General features: G+C 53.6%; 2 protein-coding genes across 2 annotated transcripts in view; both read left to right on the top strand.

The window, feature by feature from the left end:
• LOC135192824 (deleted in malignant brain tumors 1 protein-like) overlaps positions 1–23244 on the top strand; it is a 501013-nt gene that overhangs the window by 229718 nt on the left and 248051 nt on the right.
• LOC135192817 (butyrophilin subfamily 3 member A2-like) overlaps positions 1–23244 on the top strand; it is a 99271-nt gene that overhangs the window by 68646 nt on the left and 7381 nt on the right. Inside the window, exons 4-7 of the mRNA XM_064176194.1 lie at positions 10406–10504; positions 14716–14742; positions 21892–21930; positions 22711–22737. Of these exons, the coding sequence (XP_064032264.1) occupies positions 10406–10504; positions 14716–14742; positions 21892–21930; positions 22711–22737 (192 nt within the window). The remainder of the gene's footprint in view (positions 1–10405; positions 10505–14715; positions 14743–21891; positions 21931–22710; positions 22738–23244) is intronic.

Here is a 23244-nt window from a genome sequence, read left to right as displayed (position 1 = left end):
AAGTGCAGCTGTGCCAGACATGCTGGAACTCCAGTATGAGCTGGAATCGAAGGAGTCTAAGTGGTATGCAACCATAGACATTGCTAATGCTTTCTTCTCTATTGCCATAGCAAAGGAGTGCAGGCCTCAGTTTGCATTCACCTGGAGAGGAATCCAGTATCAGTTCAATCGTTTGCCTCAGGGGTGGAAACACAGCTCAACCATCTGTCACTCAGTCATCCACAATGCACTGGAGAAAGGTAAAGCTCCAGAGCACATCCAGTTCATCGACGACATCATTGTGTGGGGCCAAACTGCTGAGGAAGTCTTCGAGAAAGGTAACAAAATCATTGACATTCTGCTGCAAGCAGGTTTTGCCATTAAGAGAGACAAGGTCAAAGGACCTGCCAGAGAGATTCAGTGTCTGGGAGTGCGGTGCAGGATGGTCGCCGTCACATTCCACAGGATGTGATTAACAAAGTCTCTACCATCGCAGTTCCCACCAGTAAGAAGGACACACTTTCTTTTCTTGGTGTGGTGGGATTTTGGAGACTACACATTCCTGGTTTCAGTCAGATTGTCAAACCTCTGCATGATGTGACTCGTAAGAGAAACAATTTCGAGTGGGGACCTGAACACCAAGCAGCCTTTGATCAAATTAAGCGAGAAGTAGTCCATGCAGTGGGCTTGGGACCTGTGAGATCTGGTCCAGACATTAAAAACATTCTGTACACGGCTGCCAGTGACAATGTCCAACTTGGAGTCTTTGGCAGAGAGCTCCAAATGAGACACGTGGTCGTCCACTTGGTTTCTGGGGACGTTGTTACAGAGGTTCAGAGACAAATTACACTGCAACTGAGAAAGAGATTCTAGCAGCCTATGAGGGAGTGAAAGCAGCTTCTGAAGTGATTGGAACTGAGTCACAATTGCTTTTAGCTCCTAGACTGCCAGTTCTAAATTGGATGTTCAAAGGCAAAGGTGCATCACCACATCATGCCACAGATGCAACCTGGTCTAAATGGATGGCTTTGATAACCCAACGAGCACGAATGGGTAATCTTGATCGACCTGGTCTGGTGGAGGTGATCACCAACTGACCGGAAGGCACAGACTGTTCCAAACCTCCGGAGGAGAAAATAACTCGTGCTGAGGAAGCTCCTCCCTATGGTGATCTCTCTGATCAGGAAAACAACTATGCTTTGTTCACAGATGGTTCCTGTCGTCTTGTTGGGAACAAGCGAATATGGAAGTCAGCAGTTTGGAGTCCAACCAGGAGAGTTACTGAAACGAGAGATGGAGAAGGAGAATCCAGTCAGTTCGCTGAGGTAAAAGCTGTTCAACTTGCTCTTGATGTGGCTGAACGTGAGAGTTGGCCTATCCTTTACCTCTACACCGACTCGTGGATGGTAGCCAATGCTCTATGGGGTTGCCTAAAGGACTGGAAGAAGAATGGTTGGCAGAGGAAAGGAAAGCCTATTTGGTGTGCTGACCTATGGCAGGACATTGATGCACGGCTGGAGAGAACTCCAGTGAAGGTGAGGCACGTAGATGCACACATGCCTAAGAGCAGAGCCACTGAGGAGCACCAACACAACCAGCAGGCAGACCAAGCTGCTAAGATTGCTCAAGTTGATACCAACTCTGATCTTGACATTGACCTTGATTGAAAACACCGAGGTGAACTGTTCTTAGCTTGGTGGGCCCATGACTCATCTGGACATCAAGGCAGAGATGGAACATACCGATGGGCTCGCGATAGGTCAATTGACTTGTCCATGGACGCTATCACCCAAGTCATCTATGACTGTGACATTTGTGCTGCTATTAAGCAGGCTAAGCGAATCATGCCCTTATGGTATGGTGAGAGATGGTCAAAGTACAAGTATGGTGAAGCCTGGCAGATTGACTACATCACTTTACCTTGATCTCGTTCTGGCAAGCAGTATGTGCTAACGATGGTAGAAGCCAGCACTGGATGTGTGATGGTTTGGGGGTTACCCCGCCCCCCCACACTTTTGAATTTGCCCCAGCTAACTCAGACGGACCCTGGGAATATAGATGAAGCAATTTATTTACAGCTAGCAGAATTTACAAGCAGCTATTTACAATATATACAGTTATATACAATTATATACAGAAATATACAAAGGATAAACAATACAAAAGCACAACTCCCCTCCCAGAAACCAAGGTCCCCAGGAGGGGCTCTCAAACCACCCCAACACCTCCCCCCGGCCCTCTTAACCTTACCCCAGTTCTCAGGAAGAAGAGAGGTGCAGCCAAGAGGTTAGGGAGCAAGGTTAGTAGGAGCAGGGTTAATGAGATGTGACCAGGTCTAAGGCAAAAGCAAGAGTGAGAACAAAATGGAGAAAAAGTCTTTCTTCTTCCCAGAGCTCTCAGTGAGACTGTGAGAGAAGTTGACATCAATTGTTTTTCATTTCACTGCCTGTTATCTAGTTCTGTTACCAAAACATCCCAGCTTGCTTCAAACTAGCACAATCCACCCCTTGTCTACTTCACTCAGAGTATCGCTGAGAATTATCCAATCTAATCTAAACCAATATTTACACTAAAACAATATATACAAGTTCAGTTCACACTTCAATCAGATGTAGGTGATTCAAAAGCTCAGAACAGGGACTCCCAGGTGATGTTGGGTTCGTGCTCACGTACTGTAGATTCTATCATAGATTCTCTCAGTGTTGGGCGCCGATGTTACCTAGAACAGAAAACTCCTAACAGCTTGAATTAGACACTCTGAATTTAAACTCTCTCAGCTAAGGTTAAATTTCTCTCTGGAATACACTGAATTTCACCATTCTCCTGCATTACCCAGTATGTATGACCAGGACCTTCAGCAGAAACCACCCCTCGGACAGGTTTCCCTTCGCCTGAAGGAGAAAATACCCAAACAGTTTTCCCTAACAGATTCTTCTCACGTACAACAGGAACTTTATCACCGTCTACTGTTTGGACCAAATCTGATTGTGCAGGTCCTGCTCTGTTTACTGAACCTCTACTATTTACCAACCAAGTAGCTTCTGCTAAATGTTTGTCCCAGTTTTTTAGAGTTCCACCCCCCATGGCTTTTAGGGTGGTTTTCAGCAAACCATTGTAGCGTTCAATCTTCCCTGAAGCTGGTGCATAGTAGGGTATGTGATAGATCCATTCAATACCATGCTCTTTGGCCCAGTTTCTCACAAGATTGTTCTTGAAATGAGTGCCATTGTCTGACTCAATTCTCTCTGGAGTTCCATGTCTCCACAAGATTTGTCTCTCCAAACCAACAATGGTGTTACGTGCAGTAGCATGTGGAACTGGATAGGTTTCCAACCATCCAGTGCTGGCTTCTACCATCGTTAGCACATACTGCTTGCCAGAACGAGATCGAGGTAAAGTGATGTAGTCAATCTGCCAGGCTTCACCATACTTGTACTTTGACCATCTCTCACCATACCATAAGGGCTTAATTCGCTTAGCCTGCTTAATAGCAGCACAAATGTCACAGTCATAGATGACTTGGGTGATAGCGTCCATGGACAAGTCAATTGACCTATCGCGAGCCCATCAGTATGTTCCATCTCTGCCTTGATGTCCAGATGAATCATGGGCCCACCGAGCTAAGAACAACTCACCTCGGTGTTTCCAATCAAGGTCAATGTCAAGTTCAGAGTTGGTATCAACTTGAGCAATCTTAGCAGCTTGGTCTGCCTGCTGGTTATGTTGATGTTCCTCAGTGGCTCTGCTCTTAGGCATGTGTGCATCTACGTGCCTCACCTTCACTGGAGTTTTCTCCAGCCGTGCATCAATGTCCTGCCATAGATCAGCACACCAAATAGGCTTTCCTTTCCTCTGCCAACCATTCTTCTTCCAGTCCTTCAGCCAACCCCATAGAGCATTGGCTACCATCCACGAGTCGGTGTAGAGGTAAAGGATAGGCCAATTCTCACGTTCAGCCACGTCAAGAGCAAGTTGAACAGCTTTTACCTCAGCGAACTGACTGGATTCTCCTTCGCCATCTTTCGTTTCGGTAACCCTCCTGGTTGGACTCCAAACTGCTGACTTCCATATTCGCTTGTTCCCAACAAGACGACAGGAACCATCTGTGAACAAAGCATAGTTGTTTTCCTGATCAGAGAGATCACCATAGGGAGGAGCTTCCTCAGCACGAGTTATTTTCTCCTCCGGAGGTTTGGAACAGTCTGTGCCTTCCGGCCAGTTGGTGATCACCTCCACCAGACCAGGTCGGTCAAGATTACCCATTCGCGTTCGTTGGGTTATCAAAGCCATCCATTTAGACCAGGTTGCATCTGTGGCATGATGTGGTGATGCACCTTTGCCCTTGAACATCCAATTAAGAACTGGCAGTCTAGGAGCTAAAAGCAATTGTGACTCAGTTCCAATCACTTCAGAAGCTGCTTTCACTCCCTCATAGGCTGCTAGAATCTCTTTCTCAGTTGCAGTGTAATTTGTCTCTGAACCTCTGTAACAACGTCCCCAGAAACCAAGTGGACGACCACGTGTCTCATTTGGAGCTCTCTGCCAAAGACTCCAAGTTGGACCATTGTCACTGGCAGCCGTGTATAGAATGTTTTTAATGTCTGGACCAGATCTCACAGGTCCCAAGCCCACTGCATGGACTACTTCTCGTTTGATCTGATCAAAGGCTGCTTGTTGTTCAAGTCCCCACTCGAAATTGTTTCTCTTATGAGTCACATCATGCAGAGGTTTGACAATCTGACTGAAACCAGGAATGTGTAGTCTCCAAAATCCCACCACACCAAGAAAAGAAAGTGTGTCCTTCTTACTGGTGGGAACTGCGATGGTAGAGACTTTGTTGATCACATCCTGAGGAATGTAACGGCGACCATCCTGCCACCGCACTCCCAGAAACTGAATTTCTTTGGCAGGTCCTTTGACCTTGTCTCTCTTAATGGCAAAACCTGCTTGCAGCAGAATGTCAATGATTTTGTTACCTTTCTCGAAGACTTCCTCAGCAGTTTGGCCCCACACAATGATGTCGTCGATGTACTGGATGTGCTCTGGAGCTTTACCTTTCTCCAGTGCATTGTGGATGACTGAGTGACAGATGGTTGAGCTGTGTTTCCACCCCTGAGGCAAACGATTGAACTGGTACTGGATTCCTCTCCAGGTGAATGCAAACTGAGGCCTGCACTCCTTTGCTATGGCAATAGAGAAGAAAGCATTAGCAATGTCTATGGTTGCATACCATTTAGCCTCCTTCGATTCCAGCTCGTACTGGAGTTCCAGCATGTCCGGCACAGCTGCACTCATGGGTGGCGTCACCTCGTTGAGGGCACGAAAGTCAACTGTCAGTCTCCAGTCGCCCGTAGGTTTACGCACAGGCCAGATGGGACTGTTGAAAGGTGAATGAGCTTTCTCCACGACAGCCTGATCCTCCAGTTGATGAATCAGCTGATGAATGGGCAACAAAGAGTCACGGTTAGTTCTGTACTGCCTATGATGAACAGTTTGAGTTGCAATTGTTACTTCCAGATCCTCTATGTCATGATGTCCCACAACTGCAGATTCATCAGAAAGTTCAGGTCTAATAGACAATTTCAATTTATCATCCTCAATCTCTACAGATGCTATACCAAAAGCCCATTTGTGACCCTTAGGATCTTTGAAACAACCTTGTCTCAAAAAGTCAATTCCCAGAATGCAAGGCGCATCAGGACCAGTTACAATAGTATGTGTCTTCCACTCTTTACCAGTTAAACTGATCTCAGCCTGTATCTTAGTTAACTCTTGAGATCCACCAGTGATTCCAAAGATAGAAATGGACTCTGTCCCTTTACAATTTGATGGCAATAAAGTACACTGAGCACCTGTGTCAACTAAAGCCCTGTATTTCCGAACTCTTGAACTGCCAGGCCACCTAATGAATACATTCCAATAGATTCGGTTCTCTCCACTATCCCTTTCCTCCTCCTGGCTGGAGGCAGGGCACCCCTAATGCTGAACATGGCATGTAGGGTGTACACAGTGATTGGTGTTGTTGCGAGAGGAACTGCAACTGTTGGAACAATTGCAGTTGCTCTCGGGAGCTGAAGAAGTGACAGCTACTTTCCTGGCATTGCTGCCTCTGTTTCTGCCACTCTGCAGTTCCCTGACTCTCTTTGAAAGAGCTGAAGTAGGTTTACCATCCCACTTGTTCATGTTCTCACCATATGTGTCACGCAGAAGTATCCACAGTGACGCACGTGATTGCTGATGTCTGGGTGGAATTTGTCTCCTCCTGGGCTGGAATTGCCTTGCAGGAGGTGGGCATCTGTTCCTGACTGCAGAAACATGCACCCATTCAGATGATGCAGGAACGGTATCCTTTACCAGATTGGAAATTGAGGTTGTAAGGTCCTCCTTCAGTTCTTTCATGGTATTTTTAATCTCTGTGGTCATAGTTTGTATGGCAGAGACTAAACCAGAGTGTGACAAGCTGTCCTCAATCTACCTGAGCTGGTCAGTGAATTCACCAACAGTGAAAGATCTTCCATTATCACTCCTTGCTAGGAACTTACTGGCCAAGATGTTAGCATAGGATGAAGGAGCAAGCTTAATCAGCTTCTTCATGAGACCTGTTCCCAAAGGAATATCGTCAGGCTCATGAGTGCCATGATCTCCATAAAGCACTTCCTTCACAGCAAACTCCTTCAGAAGCTTAATTCCCTGCTCAACGGTGTTCCACTTCTTGGCAGCCCATGGCAAATCATCTCGGGAAGGATATCTCATAGCCACAGCCAACAGAAGGCGTGTCCACAAGCTAACCCTACCAAGAGGACTTGCCAGGTGTTTGTCCACTCCACTCTCCTTAGTGAGTGGTCCCAGCTGCTTGGCAGACTTGTCTCCTACCTGCAGGGCATTAGCACCAATGCCACGGCATCTCACTAGCCAGCTTAGGATTGGCTCTCCTGATTCCCTTGTGTATTCCTTCCTAACTTCCCTGACCTCTCTGAGTGGATCCTTGGAGCCTTGGATGTCATCTTCCTCCTCTTCTTCCTGTTGTTCTGGTGGTGCCGGGCCTAACACAATCTTCCTCATAGCATTCCTAAACTCATGGGAACCATCCTCTCTCTTAGCAGCTAACCTCACAGCACTCCTCTCACTTGAGTATTGTTGTCTCAGCACATCTACAAGGTCTCGCAGACTAACTGCCTCCTCTTCCTCCTCTTCTTGCTGCTGATCACCAGAGGTCCCCTGTCTTATATCCTCCTGCGAACCACTCTTTGTCTTAGCTTTTGCCTTAGCAGGTGCCAGAAGGGCCTGAGCAGCAACAGACTTGGATGTGTCTGCTGGAGGATTTGAATCTTTAGGAGTCTGACCTGGAGCATTTGAATTATTGGAGGTCTGACTTGGAGCATTTGAATCCTTAGGGGTCTGACCTGGAGCTTGTGAGTTCAAATCTGCCTTGCTTTTAACAGGTGGATTTTGGTTCTGGTCTGCTGGCTGGGGGTTCAAATTGGCTGAGCTGGTGTCATTAGGATTTGGACTGACTGGGCTAGCATTACTAGCATTAGTAGGATTGTTTGCCTGTCCTCCTGGGATGCCTGCCAACCCTGACTTGTTTTCATTTTTACTAGGAACATTCTGATTTTGGGTACCTGCCTGTGCAGCTGGGGCTCCTGCTAAACTCTGTGGCTTGTTTTGGTTATCCTTATCATTGTTTATGTTATTGGCGGGAACACTGGCTGTGTTCCCAGCACTTGGAGAAGGAGGGGCAGAGGCTGGCAAGGGGGAAGCCGATAACTGTGCTCCCTTGTTTTGCTGTGAAAGAGACTGCTTCTGAGACACAGAATTTTTCCTAGCTCTTACAGAAACTGGTTTTGAATTTTTCACACATAATGCCAAAATTAATATGAAATTTAAAACTACAAGAGCCAGTATAATGCCCAGCAACCCTGCCATGCTCTGTTTTGAGTAGAAATCCTTGCAGGGACTTGGCATTTCAGTTTGGGGCTGGATGACCCTCATGAGAGCAGTAGATAAAGCAGACTCTCGATTGATTGTAACATTATTGACAAAAACTCTTGTAATATCACTAGTAATATTCTCAGTGACACTAAAACCAGCATAACCAAGAATAAAATCACCCCAGCTCCAGAACATGTTTGAAAGCTTAACTTTAGCCTTCTTAAAAACTACATGAAGCAAGAAATAACCAATTTGATCTTTGATCCAGTTGTACACAAAAAACCAGAAAACAGGCCACACAGCAATCCCCACCAAGTACAATAGCTGCTTGATTAGCTTCATCTTAATTCCCAGAGCTAATTTCCAATCACTCCCATATATCTCTAGCCCCACGTTGGGAAAGCCAATTAAAAATGTGATGGTTTGGGGGTTACCCCGCCCCCCCACACTTTTGAATTTGCCCCAGCTAACTCAGACGGACCCTGGGAATATAGATGAAGCAATTTATTTACAGCTAGCAGAATTTACAAGCAGCTATTTACAATATATACAGTTATATACAATTATATACAGAAATATACAAAGGATAAACAATACAAAAGCACAACTCCCCTCCCAGAAACCAAGGTCCCCAGGAGGGGCTCTCAAACCACCCCAACACCTCCCCCCGGCCCTCTTAACCTTACCCCAGTTCTCAGGAAGAAGAGAGGTGCAGCCAAGAGGTTAGGGAGCAGGGTTAGTAGGAGCAGGGTTAATGAGATGTGACCAGGTCTAAGGCAAAAGCAAGAGTGAGAACAAAATGGAGAAAAAGTCTTTCTTCTTCCCAGAGCTCTCAGCGAGACTGTGAGAGAAGTTGACATCAATTGTTTTTCATTTCACTGCCCGTTATCTAGTTCTGTTACCAAAACATCCCAGCTTGCTTCAAACTAGCACAGGATGGTTGGAAACCTATCCAGTTCCACATGCTACTGCACGAAACACCATTGTTGGTTTGGAGAGACAGATCTTGTGGAGACATGGAACTCCAGAGAGAATCGAGTCAGACAATGGCACTCATTTCAAGAACAACCTAGTGAAAAACTGGGCCAAAGAGCATGGTATTGAATGGATCTATCACATACCCTACTGTGAACCAGCTTCAGGGAAGAATGAACGCTACAATGGTTTGTTGAAAACCACCCTAAAAGCCATGGCGGGTGGAACTCTGAAAAACTGGGACAAACATTTAGCACAAGCTACCTGGTTGGTAAATAGTAGAGGTTCAGTAAACAGAGCAGGACCTGCACAATCAGATTTGGTCCAAACAGTAGACGGTGATAAAGTTCCTGTTGTACGTGAGAAGAATCTGTTAGGGAAAACTGTTTGGGTATTTTCTCCTTCAGGCGAAGGGAAACCTGTCCGAGGGGTGGTATCTGCTGAAGGTCCTGGTCATACCTATTGGGTAATGCAGGAGAATGGTGAAATCCAGTGTATTCCACAGAGAAATTTAACCTTAGCTGAGAGAGTTTAAATTTAAGTTGTTAGGAGTTTTCTGTTCTAGGTAACATCGGCGCCCAACACTGAGAGAATCTATGATAGAATCTACAGTACGTGAGCACGAACCCAACATCACCTGGGAGTCCCTGTTCTGAGCTTTTGAATCACCTACATCTGATTGAAGTGTGAACTGAACTTGTATATATTATTTTAGTGTAAATATTGGTTTAGATTAGATTGGATAATTCTCAGCAATACTCTGAGTGAAGTAGACAAGGGGTGGATTGTGCTAGTTTGAAGCAAGCTGGAATGTTTTGGTAACAGAACTAGATAACAGGCAGTGAAATGAAAACAATTGATGTCAACTTCTCTCACAGTCTCGCTGAGAACTCTGGGAAGAAGAAGTAAACTTTCTCCATTTTGTTTCTTCACTCTTGCTTTTGCCTTAGACTGAGACACATCTCATTAACCTTGCTCCTACTAACCTTGCTCCCTATCCTCTTGGCTGCACCTCTCTTCTTCCTGAGAACTGGGGTAAGGTTGAGAGGGCCGGGGGGAGGTGTTGGGGTGGTTTGAGAGCCCCTCCTGGGGACTCAGGTTTCCGGGAAGGGAGTTGTGCTTTTGTATTGTTTATCCTTTGTATATTTCTGTATATAATTGTATATAACTGTATATATTGTAAATAGCTGCTTGTAAATTCTGCTAGCTGTAAATAAATTGCTTCATCTATATTCCCAGGGTCCGTCTGAGTTAGCTGGGGCAAATTCAAAAGTGTGGGGGGGCGGGTAGGAGCCCAAACCATCACAGTTTGGAATCTCAGGGCAGAGCTGCAACCTCCCCAACAACCTCAGGGCTGCTGGGAAGAGGCTGCAGGGGACACCTCACAGGACATAAGACAGCCGCAGATGCAGGCATTGCCTCCTGGAGCCTGCCCACCAGACACAGGCATTGCCTCCTGGAGCCTGTCCTGGCTGTTGGACCAACACTGAGTGAAAACAACTCCCTGTGTGTCCTGCAGGTGACCTCTTCTCCTCCACATCCCCCTGGCTGGCAGCCTTCCTTGTGATGCTTCCTCTCAGCGCAGCTGTGCTCAGGGTCACAGTGTACAAACTCATCCGTGAGTATTGGCCACCTGCAGCAGCTGCACAGCAGCTGTGGTTGGGGTGGGAAGGGACCTCTGGTGGTCCCCAGCCCAACCTGCTCCCTCCCACAGCAAGGGCACCCACAGCAAGGCTGCCCAGGACCACAGTGTCCAGGTGGGTTTGGGATCAGATCCTGCTGGAGGCACTACTGAGGCAGAAGAGCAGTGCAGAGGTGATTTGCTGCACCTAGCATGGCCTCAGCAAGGGCAAATCCTGCCTGGCAAACCTGGAGGCCTTCCAGGAGCAGGTCACAACACTCAGAGATGAGGCTGAGCAGCTGCTGGCACTGGCCTGGCCCTGAGCAGCCTCTGGCACTGTCCCACACCACATCCTGCTCTCCAAGCTGGTGCCACATGGGTTTGAGGGGTGCAGCACTGATGGGCACACAACTGGCTAGATGGCCACAGCCAAGGAGTGGCTGCCACTGGCTGCATGGCCAAGTGCAGGCAGTGCCAAGGGCAGTCCCTCAGGGCTCAGTCCTGGCACCATCCTTGGTCAGCATCTCTGTGGGTGCCATGGGCAGAGGCACTGAGTGCAGCCTCAGCAGGTTGCTGCCCACACCAAGCTGTGTGGTGCTCAGCCAGGCTCTAGGGCAGGATCCATGCAGGGGCACCTGGGCAGGCTGCAGAGGTGGGCATAAGCTAAGCTCAGGAGCTTCAGCAAGACCAAGGGCAAGGTCCTGCAGCTGGGTGGGGGCAATGCCAAGCACCAGTCCAGGCTGGGCAGTGCCAGGCTGGAGAGCAGACCTGAGCAGAGGCACTTGGGGGGAGCTGCTGGAGGAGAAGCTCATCAGGAGCCACAAAACAAAACAAAACAAACAAAAAAACCCCCAAAAAGCACAACAAAAACACCCAAACAAACAAAACCTCCACCCAGCCCCACCCCTGACCTGATGGCCCAGAACCACATCACCAGAGCAGGCAGGCAGAGTGCTCTCCTCCAGGCAGGAGGGCAGGCTCCTGGTGCCAGGTAAGGTGGAGATGGGAACGCACAGGGAGGCTGAAATGAAGCAGGCTGAGATGCAGGCCAGAGGCTGCAGCCCCTGCCTCAGTGTCTGCTCTGTGCCTGCACTCCATGCCTCAGTGTCTGCTCTGTGCCTGCACTCCATGCCTCAGTGTCTGCCCTGTGCCTGCACTCCATGCCTCAGTGTCTGCCCTGTGCCTGCACTCCATGCCTCAGTCTCTGCTCTGTGCCTGCAGTCCATGCCTCAGTGTCTGCTCTGTGCCTGCACTCCCTGCCTCAGTGTCTGCTCTGTGCCTGCAGCCCCTGCCTCAGTGTCTGCTCTGTGCCTGCAGCCCCTGCCTCAGTCTCTGTTCTGTGCCTGCAGCCCATGCCTCAGTCCCTGCTCTGTGCCTGCAGCCCCTGCCTCAGTCTCTGTTCTGTGCCTGCAGCCCATGCCTCAGTCCCTGCTCTGTGCCTGCAGCCCATGCCTCAGTCTCTGCTCTGTGCCTGCACTCCATGCCTCAGTCTCTGCTCTGTTGCTGCACTCCCTGCCTCAGTCTCTGCTCTGTGCCAGGGAATTGGATACCCTCTGAGCAGGTAGATTCCTACTCAGAAGAGCAGTACAGCTGGAGGATGAAGTTGAAAGTTGAAGGATGAAGTTCATAGGCTTAGAATCAGAGAAGCAGGAGATGAGATAGGTGGTGCCAGGCTCTGGCAGCCCCTGTGGACAGACAGCAGTGCCCATTACCAGACACTGAGGTTCAGGTACTCTCTGTGTCCTCCCTCTGTCAGATTGAAGCCAGCTGGTGGCTGTCACTAGCAGTGTCCCTCAGGGATCAGTGCTGGGCCCCATCCTCTTTAACAGCTTCATAGATGATCTGGATGAGAGCATGGAGTCAGTCACCAGCAAGGGCGCAGATGACACCAAGCTGGGGGCAGAGGTTGCTGGGCTGGAGGGCAGAAGGGCTCTGCAGCAGGACCTCGGCTGCCTGGACAGATGGGCAGAGGCCAAGGGGATAGTGCTCAGTAAGGCCAAGGGCAGGAGACTGCACTTTGGTCACAACAGCTCCAAGCAGCTCCAGGCTGGGGCCAGAGTGGCTGAGAGCAGGCAGGCAGAGAGGGCCCTGGGGGTGCTGGCAGAGAGCAGCTGCAGAGCAGGCAGCAGTGCCCAGGTGGGCAGCAGAGCCAATGGCATCCTGGGCTGGCAGGGAGGTTCATCTGCCCCTGTGCTCAGCACTGCTGAGACCACAGCTGCAATCCTGTGCCCAGTTCTGGGCTCCTCCATTGCAGAGAGCTGCTGAGGTGCTGGAAGGTGCCCAGAGCAGGGCAGCAAGGCTGGGGAGGGGCATGGGGCACAGCCCTGTGAGGAGAGGCTGAGGGAGCTGGGGGGGTGCAGCCTGGCCCAGAGCAGGCTGAGGACAGAGCTGATTGCTGCCTGCAGCTGCCTGCAGGGAGGCTGTGCCCAGCTGGGGTTGGGCTCTGCTGCCAGGCAGCCAGGGCCAGAAGAAGGGGACAGAGGCTCAAGCTGTGCCAGGGCAGGCTCAGGCTGGAGGTGCCAGGCTCTCACCACCCTCCTGCTGAAGAACTTCTTCCCCAGCTCCACTCTCTCCCTCCTCTGCCTCAGCTCCAAACCATTGCCCTTGGCCTGGCTCAGGAAAATAGTAGCAGAGTCCCCAGACACTTGGGGGGAAAGTCACTGCAGGCCCAGCAGAGCAGAATGTGGCAGGGCAGAGCAGGCAGCAGAGGCAGATGGCAGAAGCCTGCTCATTGCCTGCTGAAGGCAGTGGCCCCTTTGGCCACAGACTCTCCCATCAGGGTGGCCAAAGCTGACCCTGTTGGGTGAAGCCAGGAGCTTGCTTTGCCTTATCTGGGGGGATCAAGTCTGGGCAAGCCTTGGCCCCTCCCAGTGGCTGTCTCCAGGCCTTTTGTCCTCCCCCTGCACCCTGCACCCCCCAGCAGAGGGAAGGGAGCAGGGATTGTGCCTGGGTGAGGCAGGGCAGGGACCTCCCACTGCAGAGCTCCACAGCCTCTCTGGGCAGCTTGGTCCTGAGTCCCAGCACCTTCTCAGGGAAGAACCCTGGAGTCCTACCGTGGTTTGGGTTGGAAGGGACCCCCAAGAGCACCCCCACCATGGGCAGGGGCACCTTCCATCAGACCAGGTCACTCAAGGCCTTGTCCAGCTTGGCCCTGAGCAGCTCTGGGGCAGGGCACATCCATCACTGCCCCTGGCAAACCTCAGGAGGTTCCTCCTCATGTCCAGATGGAACCTGCTGGGTTCCAGTTTGTGTCCATCACCCTTTGCCCACTGCCCCTTGTCCTGCCACAGGGCACCACTGGCAAGGATCTGGCCTCATCATCTTGCCCCTACCCTTTAGAATCACAGAACCAGTCAGGGTTGGAAGGGACCAAAAGGATCATCTCATTCCAACCCCCCTGCCATGGGCAGGGACAACCTGCCTGAGCTGCAGGGCAGCACTGGGAGGGGTCTGATGGTCACCAGCTGAGCAGATGGAGGTTTCCACCCACAGAATCACAGAATCAAGCAGGTTGGAAGAGACCTCCAAGCTCAGCCAGTCCAACCTATTCCCCAGCCCTATCCTGTCAACCAGACCATGGCACTAAGTGCCCCAGCCAGGCTTGGCTTCAACACCTCCAGGCACAGCGACTCCAGCACCTCCCTGGGCAGCCCATTCCAGTGCCAATCACTCTCTCTGCCAGGAACTTCCTCCTAACATCCAGCCTGAACCTGCCCTGGCACAGCTTGAGGCTGTGTCCCCTTCTTCTGTTGGTGGTTGCCTGGAGAAGAGCCCAACCCCACCTGGCTACAGCCTCCCTGCAGGTAGCTGTAGACAGCAATGAGCTCTGCCCTGAGCCTCCTCTGCTGCAGGCTGCACCCCCCCAGCTCCCTCAGCCTCCCCTCATGGCTTTGTGTTCCAGGCCCCTCCCCAAAACTGCCACATTGCCACAGCAGATTCGGAGAGAAACAGAAGGAATGAGGAGGAGAGAGTGGACAAGAGGAGCTGTGGGGTCAGCAGTGCAGTGTGGGTGGGGGCTGCAGGCCTGTGAGCACACAGAGAACCTGCCCAGGGAGGTCACTGCTCTGAGAGCCCATTTGGCATGGCCACAGAGGTGGCAGGCAGGAGACTCCTGAGGCATCTGCCACTGGAGATGAGGGAGTCTGAGGTTTAATTCAATGTTCTCCAGATGGGAACAAATCTGACTGCAGCTGCTTTGTTTTTTGCAGGTAGCCTCTTGGAGTCCCAGCGAGCAGGTGAGTGGGGGAGGATCAATCACTCAGAGCTCAGCTCCAACCTCCACACCGTGCCCAGGGACACCTCTCAGCTGCACTCAGCTGCTCAGGGTCTCACCCAGCCTGGCCTTGAACACCCCCAGGCAGGAGGCAGCCACAGCCTCCCTGGGCAGCCTGTGCCAGGCTCTCACCACCCTCACACTCTTCCTCAGCTCCACTCCAACCCTGCTCTGCCTCAGCTCCAAACCATTGCCCCTGGCCTGGCTCATGTCCCCTCAGCACAAGTCCCTCTGCAGCCTCCCTGCAGGAGCCCTTCAGGCATTGGCAGCAGCTCTGAGGTGCCCCTGGAGCCTTCTCCCCTGCAGGCTGCACCCCCCCAGCTCCCTCAGCCTGTGCCCACAGCAGAGCTGCTCCAGCCCTGGCAGCATCTTTGTGGCCTGTGGGACAAGGGAGGTTCTTCTTGTCCTGTGCTCAGCACTGCTCAGACCACACTTTGAGTGCTGTGTCCAGTTCTGGGCTCCTCAATTCAAGCTGCTGGAACATCCAGAGAAGAGCACCAAAGCTGGGGAGGGGCCTGGAGCACAGCCCTGTGAGGAGAGGCTGAGGGAGCTGGGGGGGTGCAGCCTGCAGCAGAGGAGGCTCAGGGCAGAGCTCATTGCTGTCTGCAGCTGCCTGCAGGGAGGCTGTAGCCAGGTGGGCTTGGGCTCTTCTCCCAGGCAAGCAGCAACAGAACAAGGGGACACAGCCTCAAGCTGTGCCAGGGCAGGCTCAGGCTGGATGTTAGGAGGAAGCTGTTGGCAGAGAGAGTGATTGGCACTGGAATGGGCTGCCCAGGGAGGTGGTGCAGTGCCCATGGCTGGAGGTGCTGCAGCCAAGCCTGGCTGGGGCACTTAGTGCCATGGTCTGGTTGGTTGGGCAGGGCTGGGTGCTAGGTTGGGCTGGATGAGCTTGGAGCTCTCTTTCAATCTGTTGATTCTGTGATCTATGATCTCCAGAGCTCTGAGTCCTTCTGATGGGGACAGCAGAGCTGGAGGCAGTGTCTGAAGTGGGGGCTCAGAGGAGCAGTCAAGGGACAGAATTCCCTCTCTTGCCCTCTGCCCACAGTGCTCTGGCTGCAGCCCAGGGCAGCTCTCAGCCCACATGGCAGTGTTCTAGGAGGAAGGTTCATGTCTCTGAGCCAGCAGCAGCCTTTGCTTGGACACCTCCAGGGACAGCAACTCCACCACCTCCCTGGGCAGCCCATTCCAATGCCAATCCCCCTGCAGAGCTTGCTCCTAACATCCAGCCTGAACCTGTGGCATAGACTGGGCTGGGCTGGAAGGGACCTCCAAAGCTCACCCAGTCCAGACCCTCTGCACTCAGCAGGGGCACCCTCAACTAGACCAGGCTGGCAGATCCCTGTCCAGCCTCACCTTGAGCATCTCCAGGGACAGGGCCCAAACCACCTCCCTGGGCCCCCTGCTGCAGGGCTCCAGCAGCCTCCTGGTGCAGAACTTGCTCCTCACAGCCACTCTCAAGCTGCTCTGCTCCAGTTTGCAGCCACTGCCCTCGCCCTGCCCCTGCAGGCCTTTGCAGACAGCCTCCAGCCTTCTGCCTGCCCCTTCAGGCCCTGGCAGGCTGCAGTGATGTCTCCCCAGAGCCTTCTTTTCCCCAGGCAGACCAACCTGAGGCCATTTCCTCTCCTTCTAACAGCTGATACTGGGGAGCAGACACCAACACTCAGCTCAGCCCAGCCCCCTGTGAGTGAGTCGCAGAGAGCCGCGAGGGCATAGGGCTGGAAGGGACCACAAGGAGCAGCCAGTGCCAACCCCTGCCATGCCCAGGGACACCCTCCCCTAGAGCAGCCTCAGCCAGCCTGGCCTCAAACACCTCCAGCCATGGGGCCTCAACCACCTCCCTGGGCAACCCATTCCAGCCTCTCACCACTCTCCTGCTCAACAACTTCCTCCTCACCTCCAGCCTCCCTCTCCCCACCCCCAGCTCTGCTCCATCTCCCCCACTCCTGCCACTCCCTCACAGCCTCAAAAGTCCCTCCCCAGCTCTCTTATAGCCCCCTTCAGGACCTGGCAGGCCACAAGAATGTCCCCTGGGAGTCTCCTCTGCTCCAGTCTGCACAGCCCCAACTCTTTCAGTCTGTGCTCACAGCAAAGCTGCTGCAACCTCTCAGCATCCTTCAGCCTCCTTTTCTCCAGGCTGAACAACCCCAATGCCCTCAGCTGTCCCTCAGAGGACTTAGCCTCTAGTCCCTGCTGCAGCTTTGCCCTCAGCTGCTCAGATCTTGCAGGGCTGGAATAATCCTCTCTCAAAGCCACTTTGTTTTCCTCCAGAGCTGGGGGGTTCCATTTCCAGGCAGCATTTCAGGTCCTTCCCCTGGGAGGTTTTCTGTTGTTGGTTGGAGAGTGAATAATTAATGCTGCAATTTCTTTTCTGTTTCAGCAAGAGTGAGGACTGAGATGGCAGCAGGTGAGTACCCCTGGACAATGGGGAGGAGGTCTTGGAGACAAAGAGCATCAAAGAAGTTGTTCTTGGGCATTTGGAATTCTCAGGTGTGGAGCTCAAAAGCCACATCCAAGATTTGAGGACAGCTGAATCACAGAATGGGACTGGAAGGCATCTCTGGAGCTTATCTGGCAGCACTGAGTGGTTTGAGTTGGAGGAGAGCTTAAAGATCATCCAGTTCCAACCCCCCTGCCATGGGCAGGGGCAGCTCCCACTAGAGGAGGTTGCTCAAGGCCTCACCTAGTCCAACCTCCCTGCAGGAAGCAGAATGCCAGGTTGGAAGGGACCTCAAAGATCAAAGGTGCAGGGACATCCCCAGCTGGAGTAGGTTGCTCACAGAATCACAGAACCATAGGATCCACCAGGTTGGAAGAGAGCTCCAAGCTCAGCCAGCCCAACCGAGCACCCAGCCCTGGCCAACCAACCAGACCATGGCACTAAGTGCCCCAGCCAGGCTTGGCTGCAACACCCACCTGAACATGAGCCAGCAGTGTGCCCAGGTGGCCAAGAGAGCCAGTGGCATCCTGGCCTGCATCAGGAATGGTGTGGCCAGCAGGAGCAGGGAGGTCATTCTGCCCCTGTACTCTGCACTGGTTAGACCACACCTTGAGTCCTGTGTTCAGTTCTGGGCCCCCCAGTTTAGGAGGGACATTGAGATGCTTGAGCGTGTCCAGAGAAGGGCAACGAGGCTGGGGAGAGGCCTTGAGCACAGCCCTACGAGGAGAGGCTGAGGGAGCTGGGATTGGTTAGCCTGGAGAAGAGGAGGCTCAGGGCAGACCTTATTGCTGTCTACAGCTACCTGAGGGGAGGCTGTGGCCAGGAGGAGGTTGCTCTCTTCTCTCAGGTGGCCAGCACCAGAACGAGAGGACACAGCCTCAGGCTGTGCCAGGGGAGATTTAGGCTGGAGGTGAGGAGAAAGTTCTTCCCTGAGAGAGTCATTGGACACTGGAATGGGCTGCCCGGGGAGGTGGTGGAGTCGCCGTCCCTGGAGCTGTTCAAGGCAGGACTGGACGTGGCACTTGGTGCCATGGTCTGGCCTTGAGCTCTGTGGTAAAGGGTTGGACTGGATGATCTGTGAGGTCTCTTCCAACCTTGGTGATACTGTGACACTGTGATACTGTGATACTGTGACACTGTGATACTGTGATACTGTGACACCTCCAGGGAGAGCGACTCCACCACCTCCCTGGGCAGCCCATTCCAGTGCCAATCACTCTCTCTGCCAACAACTTCCTCCTAGCATCCAGCCTCAACCTGCCCTGGCACAGCTTGAGCCTGTGTCCCCTTGTTCTGTTGCTGGGTGCCTGGCAGCAGAGCCCAACCCCAGCTGGCCACAGCCTTCCTGCAGGGAGCTGCAGACAGCAATGAGCTCAGAACCTGCTGGAGACTGACCCTGAGTGCTCCCAGGGACAGGCTCTCCACCACCACCACCTCCCTGAGTTGGTTACATTGTCCTTTAGAACTTGGAAGTGCAGCCCCCTCCTGTGGCAGCCTGTGTGGAGTAAATCCCTCTGGCTAAGCCCTGCTCCTGCAGGGTGAGGAGGAGCCAAACCCACCATGGTCTGCACCAGTATCCTGAGGAGCATTCCCAGCCTGTGCCTGCTCTGGAATGCCACTCTGCTCTCCAGCTTCCTGCTCCATGCCCTCCTGGCTGTGTCACAGCAGTGCCCCTGGGCTGCTCTCCTGCTTCCTCTGTTCTAACCCCCTTAGAGCTCACAGATCACAGAGGTCAGGGGCTGGAAGGGACCCAAGGAGATCATCCAGTCCAAGGCCCCTGCCAGAGCAGGACCACACAATCTAACACAGGTCACAGAGGAACACATCCAGACAGGCCTGGGAAGGCTGCAGAGGAGGAGATTCCACAGCCTCTCTGGGCAGCCTGTGCCAGGCTCTGGGGCCCTTACAGGACAGAAGTTCCTCTTGTGTTGAGCTGGAACCTCCTGTGCTGTGCTGCAGCTTCCACCCATTGCTGCTTGTCCTATGCCAGGGAGCAGTGAGCAGAGCCTGACCCCCCCCTCCCTGGCCCCCAGAGTCTTCTCCTCCCCAGACTCAGCTCCAGGGCCCTCAGCCTCTCCCCATCAGCCCTGCCCTGCAACCCCTCATCATCCTCACAGCCCTCTGCTGGGCCCTCTCCAGCAGTTCCTGTCCCTCTGCAACTGGGGAGCCCCAAACTGAACCCAGTGCTGCAGAGGAGCTCTCAGCAGGGCAGAGCAGAGGGGCAGGAGAAGCTCCCTGGATCTGCTGGACACATCCTCCTAATCCACCCCAGGCTCCCTTTGGCCTCTTGGCCCCCAGGGCACACTGCTGTGCCAGGGGGAGCTGTTAGCCCCCAGCACCCCCAGGGCCCTCTCCTTGGGGCTGCTCTCCAGCAGGCACCTCCCAGCCTGGGCTGCTGCAGTTTGTCTCTGCCCAGGGGCAGGACTCTGCACTTGGCCTTGGTGAGCTTCACCTGGTTCCTCTGTGCCCAGTTCTGTGCCCAGCTCTGCCCAGGCCTCTGTGCCCAGCTCTGTGCCCAGGCATCTGTGCCCAGCTCTGTGCCCAGGTTTCTGTGCCCAGCTCTGTGCCCGGGTCTCTGCCCAGCTCTGCCTGCCCAGCTCTCACCCTGCCCAGGTCTCTGTGCCCAGGTCTGTGCCCAGGGCTCTCTGGATGCCAGCACAGCCTGCAGCTGTCTCAGCCAAGCCTCCCAGCTTGGTGCCAGCAGCAATCCTGCTGAGTAGCCTCTGTCTGTCTGTGCCCTCAGCAGTGGCACTGATGGAGATGCTGAACAGGACTGGGCCCAGCTCTGGTCCCTGGGGGACTCCACTGCCCACAGCTCTCCAGCTGGGCCTGGCACCATTCACCACCAGCCTCTGAGCTCTGAGGTTGTTACAGAAAACTGGAGCCAGTCAGACTCAGAGAATCACAGAACCCTTTGGCTTGGAGGAGCCCTTCAAGACCACCAAATCCAGCCTTGAGCCCACACTGCCAGGCCACCACTAAACCATGGCCCTCAGCACCACATCTGCAGGTCCTTAAAACCCCTCCAGGGATGGGGACTCCACCACTGCTCTGGACAGGACAGCCTGGGGCAGACTTTGTCACCCTGTGTGGGGAGGACATTTGTCCTAATTGCCAACCAAATTCTCCTGTGCAACCTGAGGCCACTTCCTCTGGTGCTGTTGCTTGTTGCTAGGTGGAGGAGACCAACCCCAACCTGGCTGCAACCTCCTCTCAGGGAGCTGTTGAGATGCAGAAGGTCTCCCCTCAGCCTCCTGCTCTCCAGGCTGCACGACCCCAGCTCCCTCAGCTGCTCCTCAGAGGATTTATCCTCTGGTCCCTTCTGCAGCTTTCTTCTTCTCTGGACCTGCTCCAGCTCCTCAGCCTGAACCTATGGCATAGACTGGGCTGGGCTGGAAGGGACCTCCAAAGCTCACCCAGTCCAGACCCTCTGCACTCAGCAGGGGCACCCTCAACTAGACCAGGCTGGCCAGATCCCTGTCCAGCCTCACCTTGAGCATCTCCAGGGACAGGGCCCAAACCACCTCCCTGGGCCCCCTGCTGCAGGGCTCCAGCAGCCTCCTGGTGCAGAACTTGCTCCTCACAGCCACTCTCAAGCTGCTCTGCTCCAGTTTGCAGCCACTGCCCTCGCCCTGCCCCTGCAGGCCTTTGCAGACAGCCTCCAGCCTTCTGCCTGCCCCTTCAGGCCCTGGCAGGCTGCAGTGATGTCTCCCCAGAGCCTTCTTTTCCCCAGGCAGACCAACCTGAGGCCATTTCCTCTCCTTCTAACAGCTGATACTGGGGAGCAGACACCAACACTCAGCTCAGCCCAGCCCCCTGTGAGTGAGTCGCAGAGAGCCGCGAGGGCATAGGGCTGGAAGGGACCACAAGGAGCAGCCAGTGCCAACCCCTGCCATGCCCAGGGACACCCTCCCCTCCCTTCCTTCCTTCCTTCCTTCCTTCCTTCCTTCCTTCCTTCCTTCCTTCCTTCCTTCCTTCCTTCCTTCCTCCCTCCCTCCCTCACTCCCTCCCACCCTTCCACCCTTCCCTCCTGTTCCTGTGTCACCTCCCCCATGAGGACCATCCAGTGCCAGCCCTCAGCAGAGGCTGAGGGTTGCATGACCCCAGCTCCCTCAGCTGCTCCTCAGAGGATTTATCCTCTGGTCCCTTCTGCAGCTTTCTTCTTCTCTGGACCTGCTCCAGCTCCTCAGTGCCCTTCTTGGAGTGAGGGACCTAAACTTGGACCCAGTGCTCAGGGTGTGGCCTCTTCAGTGCCCAGCAGGGGGAGACAATCTCTGGCCTGATGCTCCTGGCCGAGCCTTGCTGATCCAGCTCAGGATGCTCAGGATGCTGATTGCTTCCTTGGCCAGCTGGGCACACCCTGCCTCATCCCCAGCTCCCTCAGCTGCACCTCGTAGAGCTTCTCTCTGTGCCATCAGTTCCTGTTTCCTGTCACACCACGAGAACAGAAAGCCAGGCATGGGCTGGAGGAGCTCAGTTACCTCCTTTGGGCTCTCACCTTCTCAGTGAGCTTCCACCTGCTGCCATTTCCAGATCAATGGAGGCCTCAAGGTCTCCCTGAGAGTCTTGCCCTCTGCAGCCAGCCAGGAGAGACAGGAGCAGGGAGAGAGAGAGCAGATCCAAACTGCCTGAAATGTTTCTTGTTGGGAAGGATGGGCATGAGGAGGGGCTGAGGCCTGGGACTGCTCAGTCTGGAAAAGAGGAGACTGAGAGGTGACCTGATAAATGTTTGTGACTATCTGAGGGCTGGCCAGGAGGGGGAGGACAGGCTCTGGGGGCCAGGAGGGGGAGGACAGGCTCTGGGGGCTGCTCCCTGGGCTAGGACAAGCAGCTGCAGCACAGCACAGGAGGATCCAGCTCAACAGGAACTTCTGTCCTGTAAGGGCCCCAGAGCCTGGCACAGGCTCTCCAGGGAGGTTGTGGAGTCTCCTTCTCTGGATCCTTTCCAGGCCTGTCTGGATGTGTTCCTCTGTGACCTGTGTTAGATTGTGTGGTCCTGCTCTGGCAGGGGGTTGGACTGGATGATGTTGTTTGGTCCCTTCCAGCCCCTGACCTCTGGGATCCTGTGACTGTCTGGGAGGTCTGTGTGATCTCCAGAGGTCCCTTCCACCCCCCATGGCTCTGTGAGGTGGGGATGGACTTCCTGCAGGAACTTTATAGTCAGTGGGATCCAGAAAGGGATCTACCACAGGGATCTACAGAGCAACTGGGTGTGATCAGAGGCTGCAGGCATCTAAACGTGGGCAGCTGAAGGTCATCTCATCTCTCTGGGAGGTTAAGGTCTCCTCCACAGCCTTCACTGACCTCTTTCTTTATCGCTGACTCTTCAGCCTTCTTTCCCTCACCAAACAGAGGAGGTTGGTCATGGGGGGAGGGGTCCTTTGCTGAGGTATTACTGAAGAAGGCACTCAAAGTGTTCAAGAAAATACCCATTGAGCTTTCTGGCTCTGCTGGGGGCAGTGATGCACTGACAACCTCTGCTCTTCCTTCCAGAAAAGGCTGCTCTGGAGAACACATTAGGTAAGGAAACAAACATCCTGCTCCCCCTGGGCATGATGATTGGCAACCCCAAACCACAGAGTGCCAGAGGGGTAGGGCTTGGAGAGGGCTTCTAGAGATCGATGAGTCCAATGGCCCTGCCAAGGCAGGGTCAGCTGGGGGAGGTGACACAGGAACAGGAGGCAGGGAGGGAGGAAGGAGGGAAGGGAGGAAGGAAGGGAGGGAGGAATGGAGGGAGGAAGGAAGGAAGGAAGGAAGGAAGGAAGGAAGGAAGGAAGGAAGGAAGGAAGGAAGGAAGGAAGGAAGTTCTTCAGCATGAGAGTGCTGAGAGGCTGGCAGGGGTTGGCCAGGGAGGTGGTTGAGGCCCCAAGCCTGGAGGTGTTTAAGGCCAGGCTGGATGAGGCTAGGCTGGGCTGGCTGAACCTGGAGGTCTCCTCCAGCCCAGCTGATTCTGTGGCTCTGTGACTTGAGGCTTTTCAGTGTGGGACAGAGCAGCCTGGGTGGGATCTCAGCACTGCTGCTCAGTGC

Source organism: Pogoniulus pusillus, chromosome 44 (genome assembly GCF_015220805.1).
Source record: "Pogoniulus pusillus isolate bPogPus1 chromosome 44, bPogPus1.pri, whole genome shotgun sequence".
Lineage (NCBI taxonomy): Eukaryota > Metazoa > Chordata > Aves > Piciformes > Lybiidae > Pogoniulus > Pogoniulus pusillus.
Note: the sequence above shows the minus strand (reverse complement) of the source record. Positions and strands in the feature narration are given on the sequence as shown.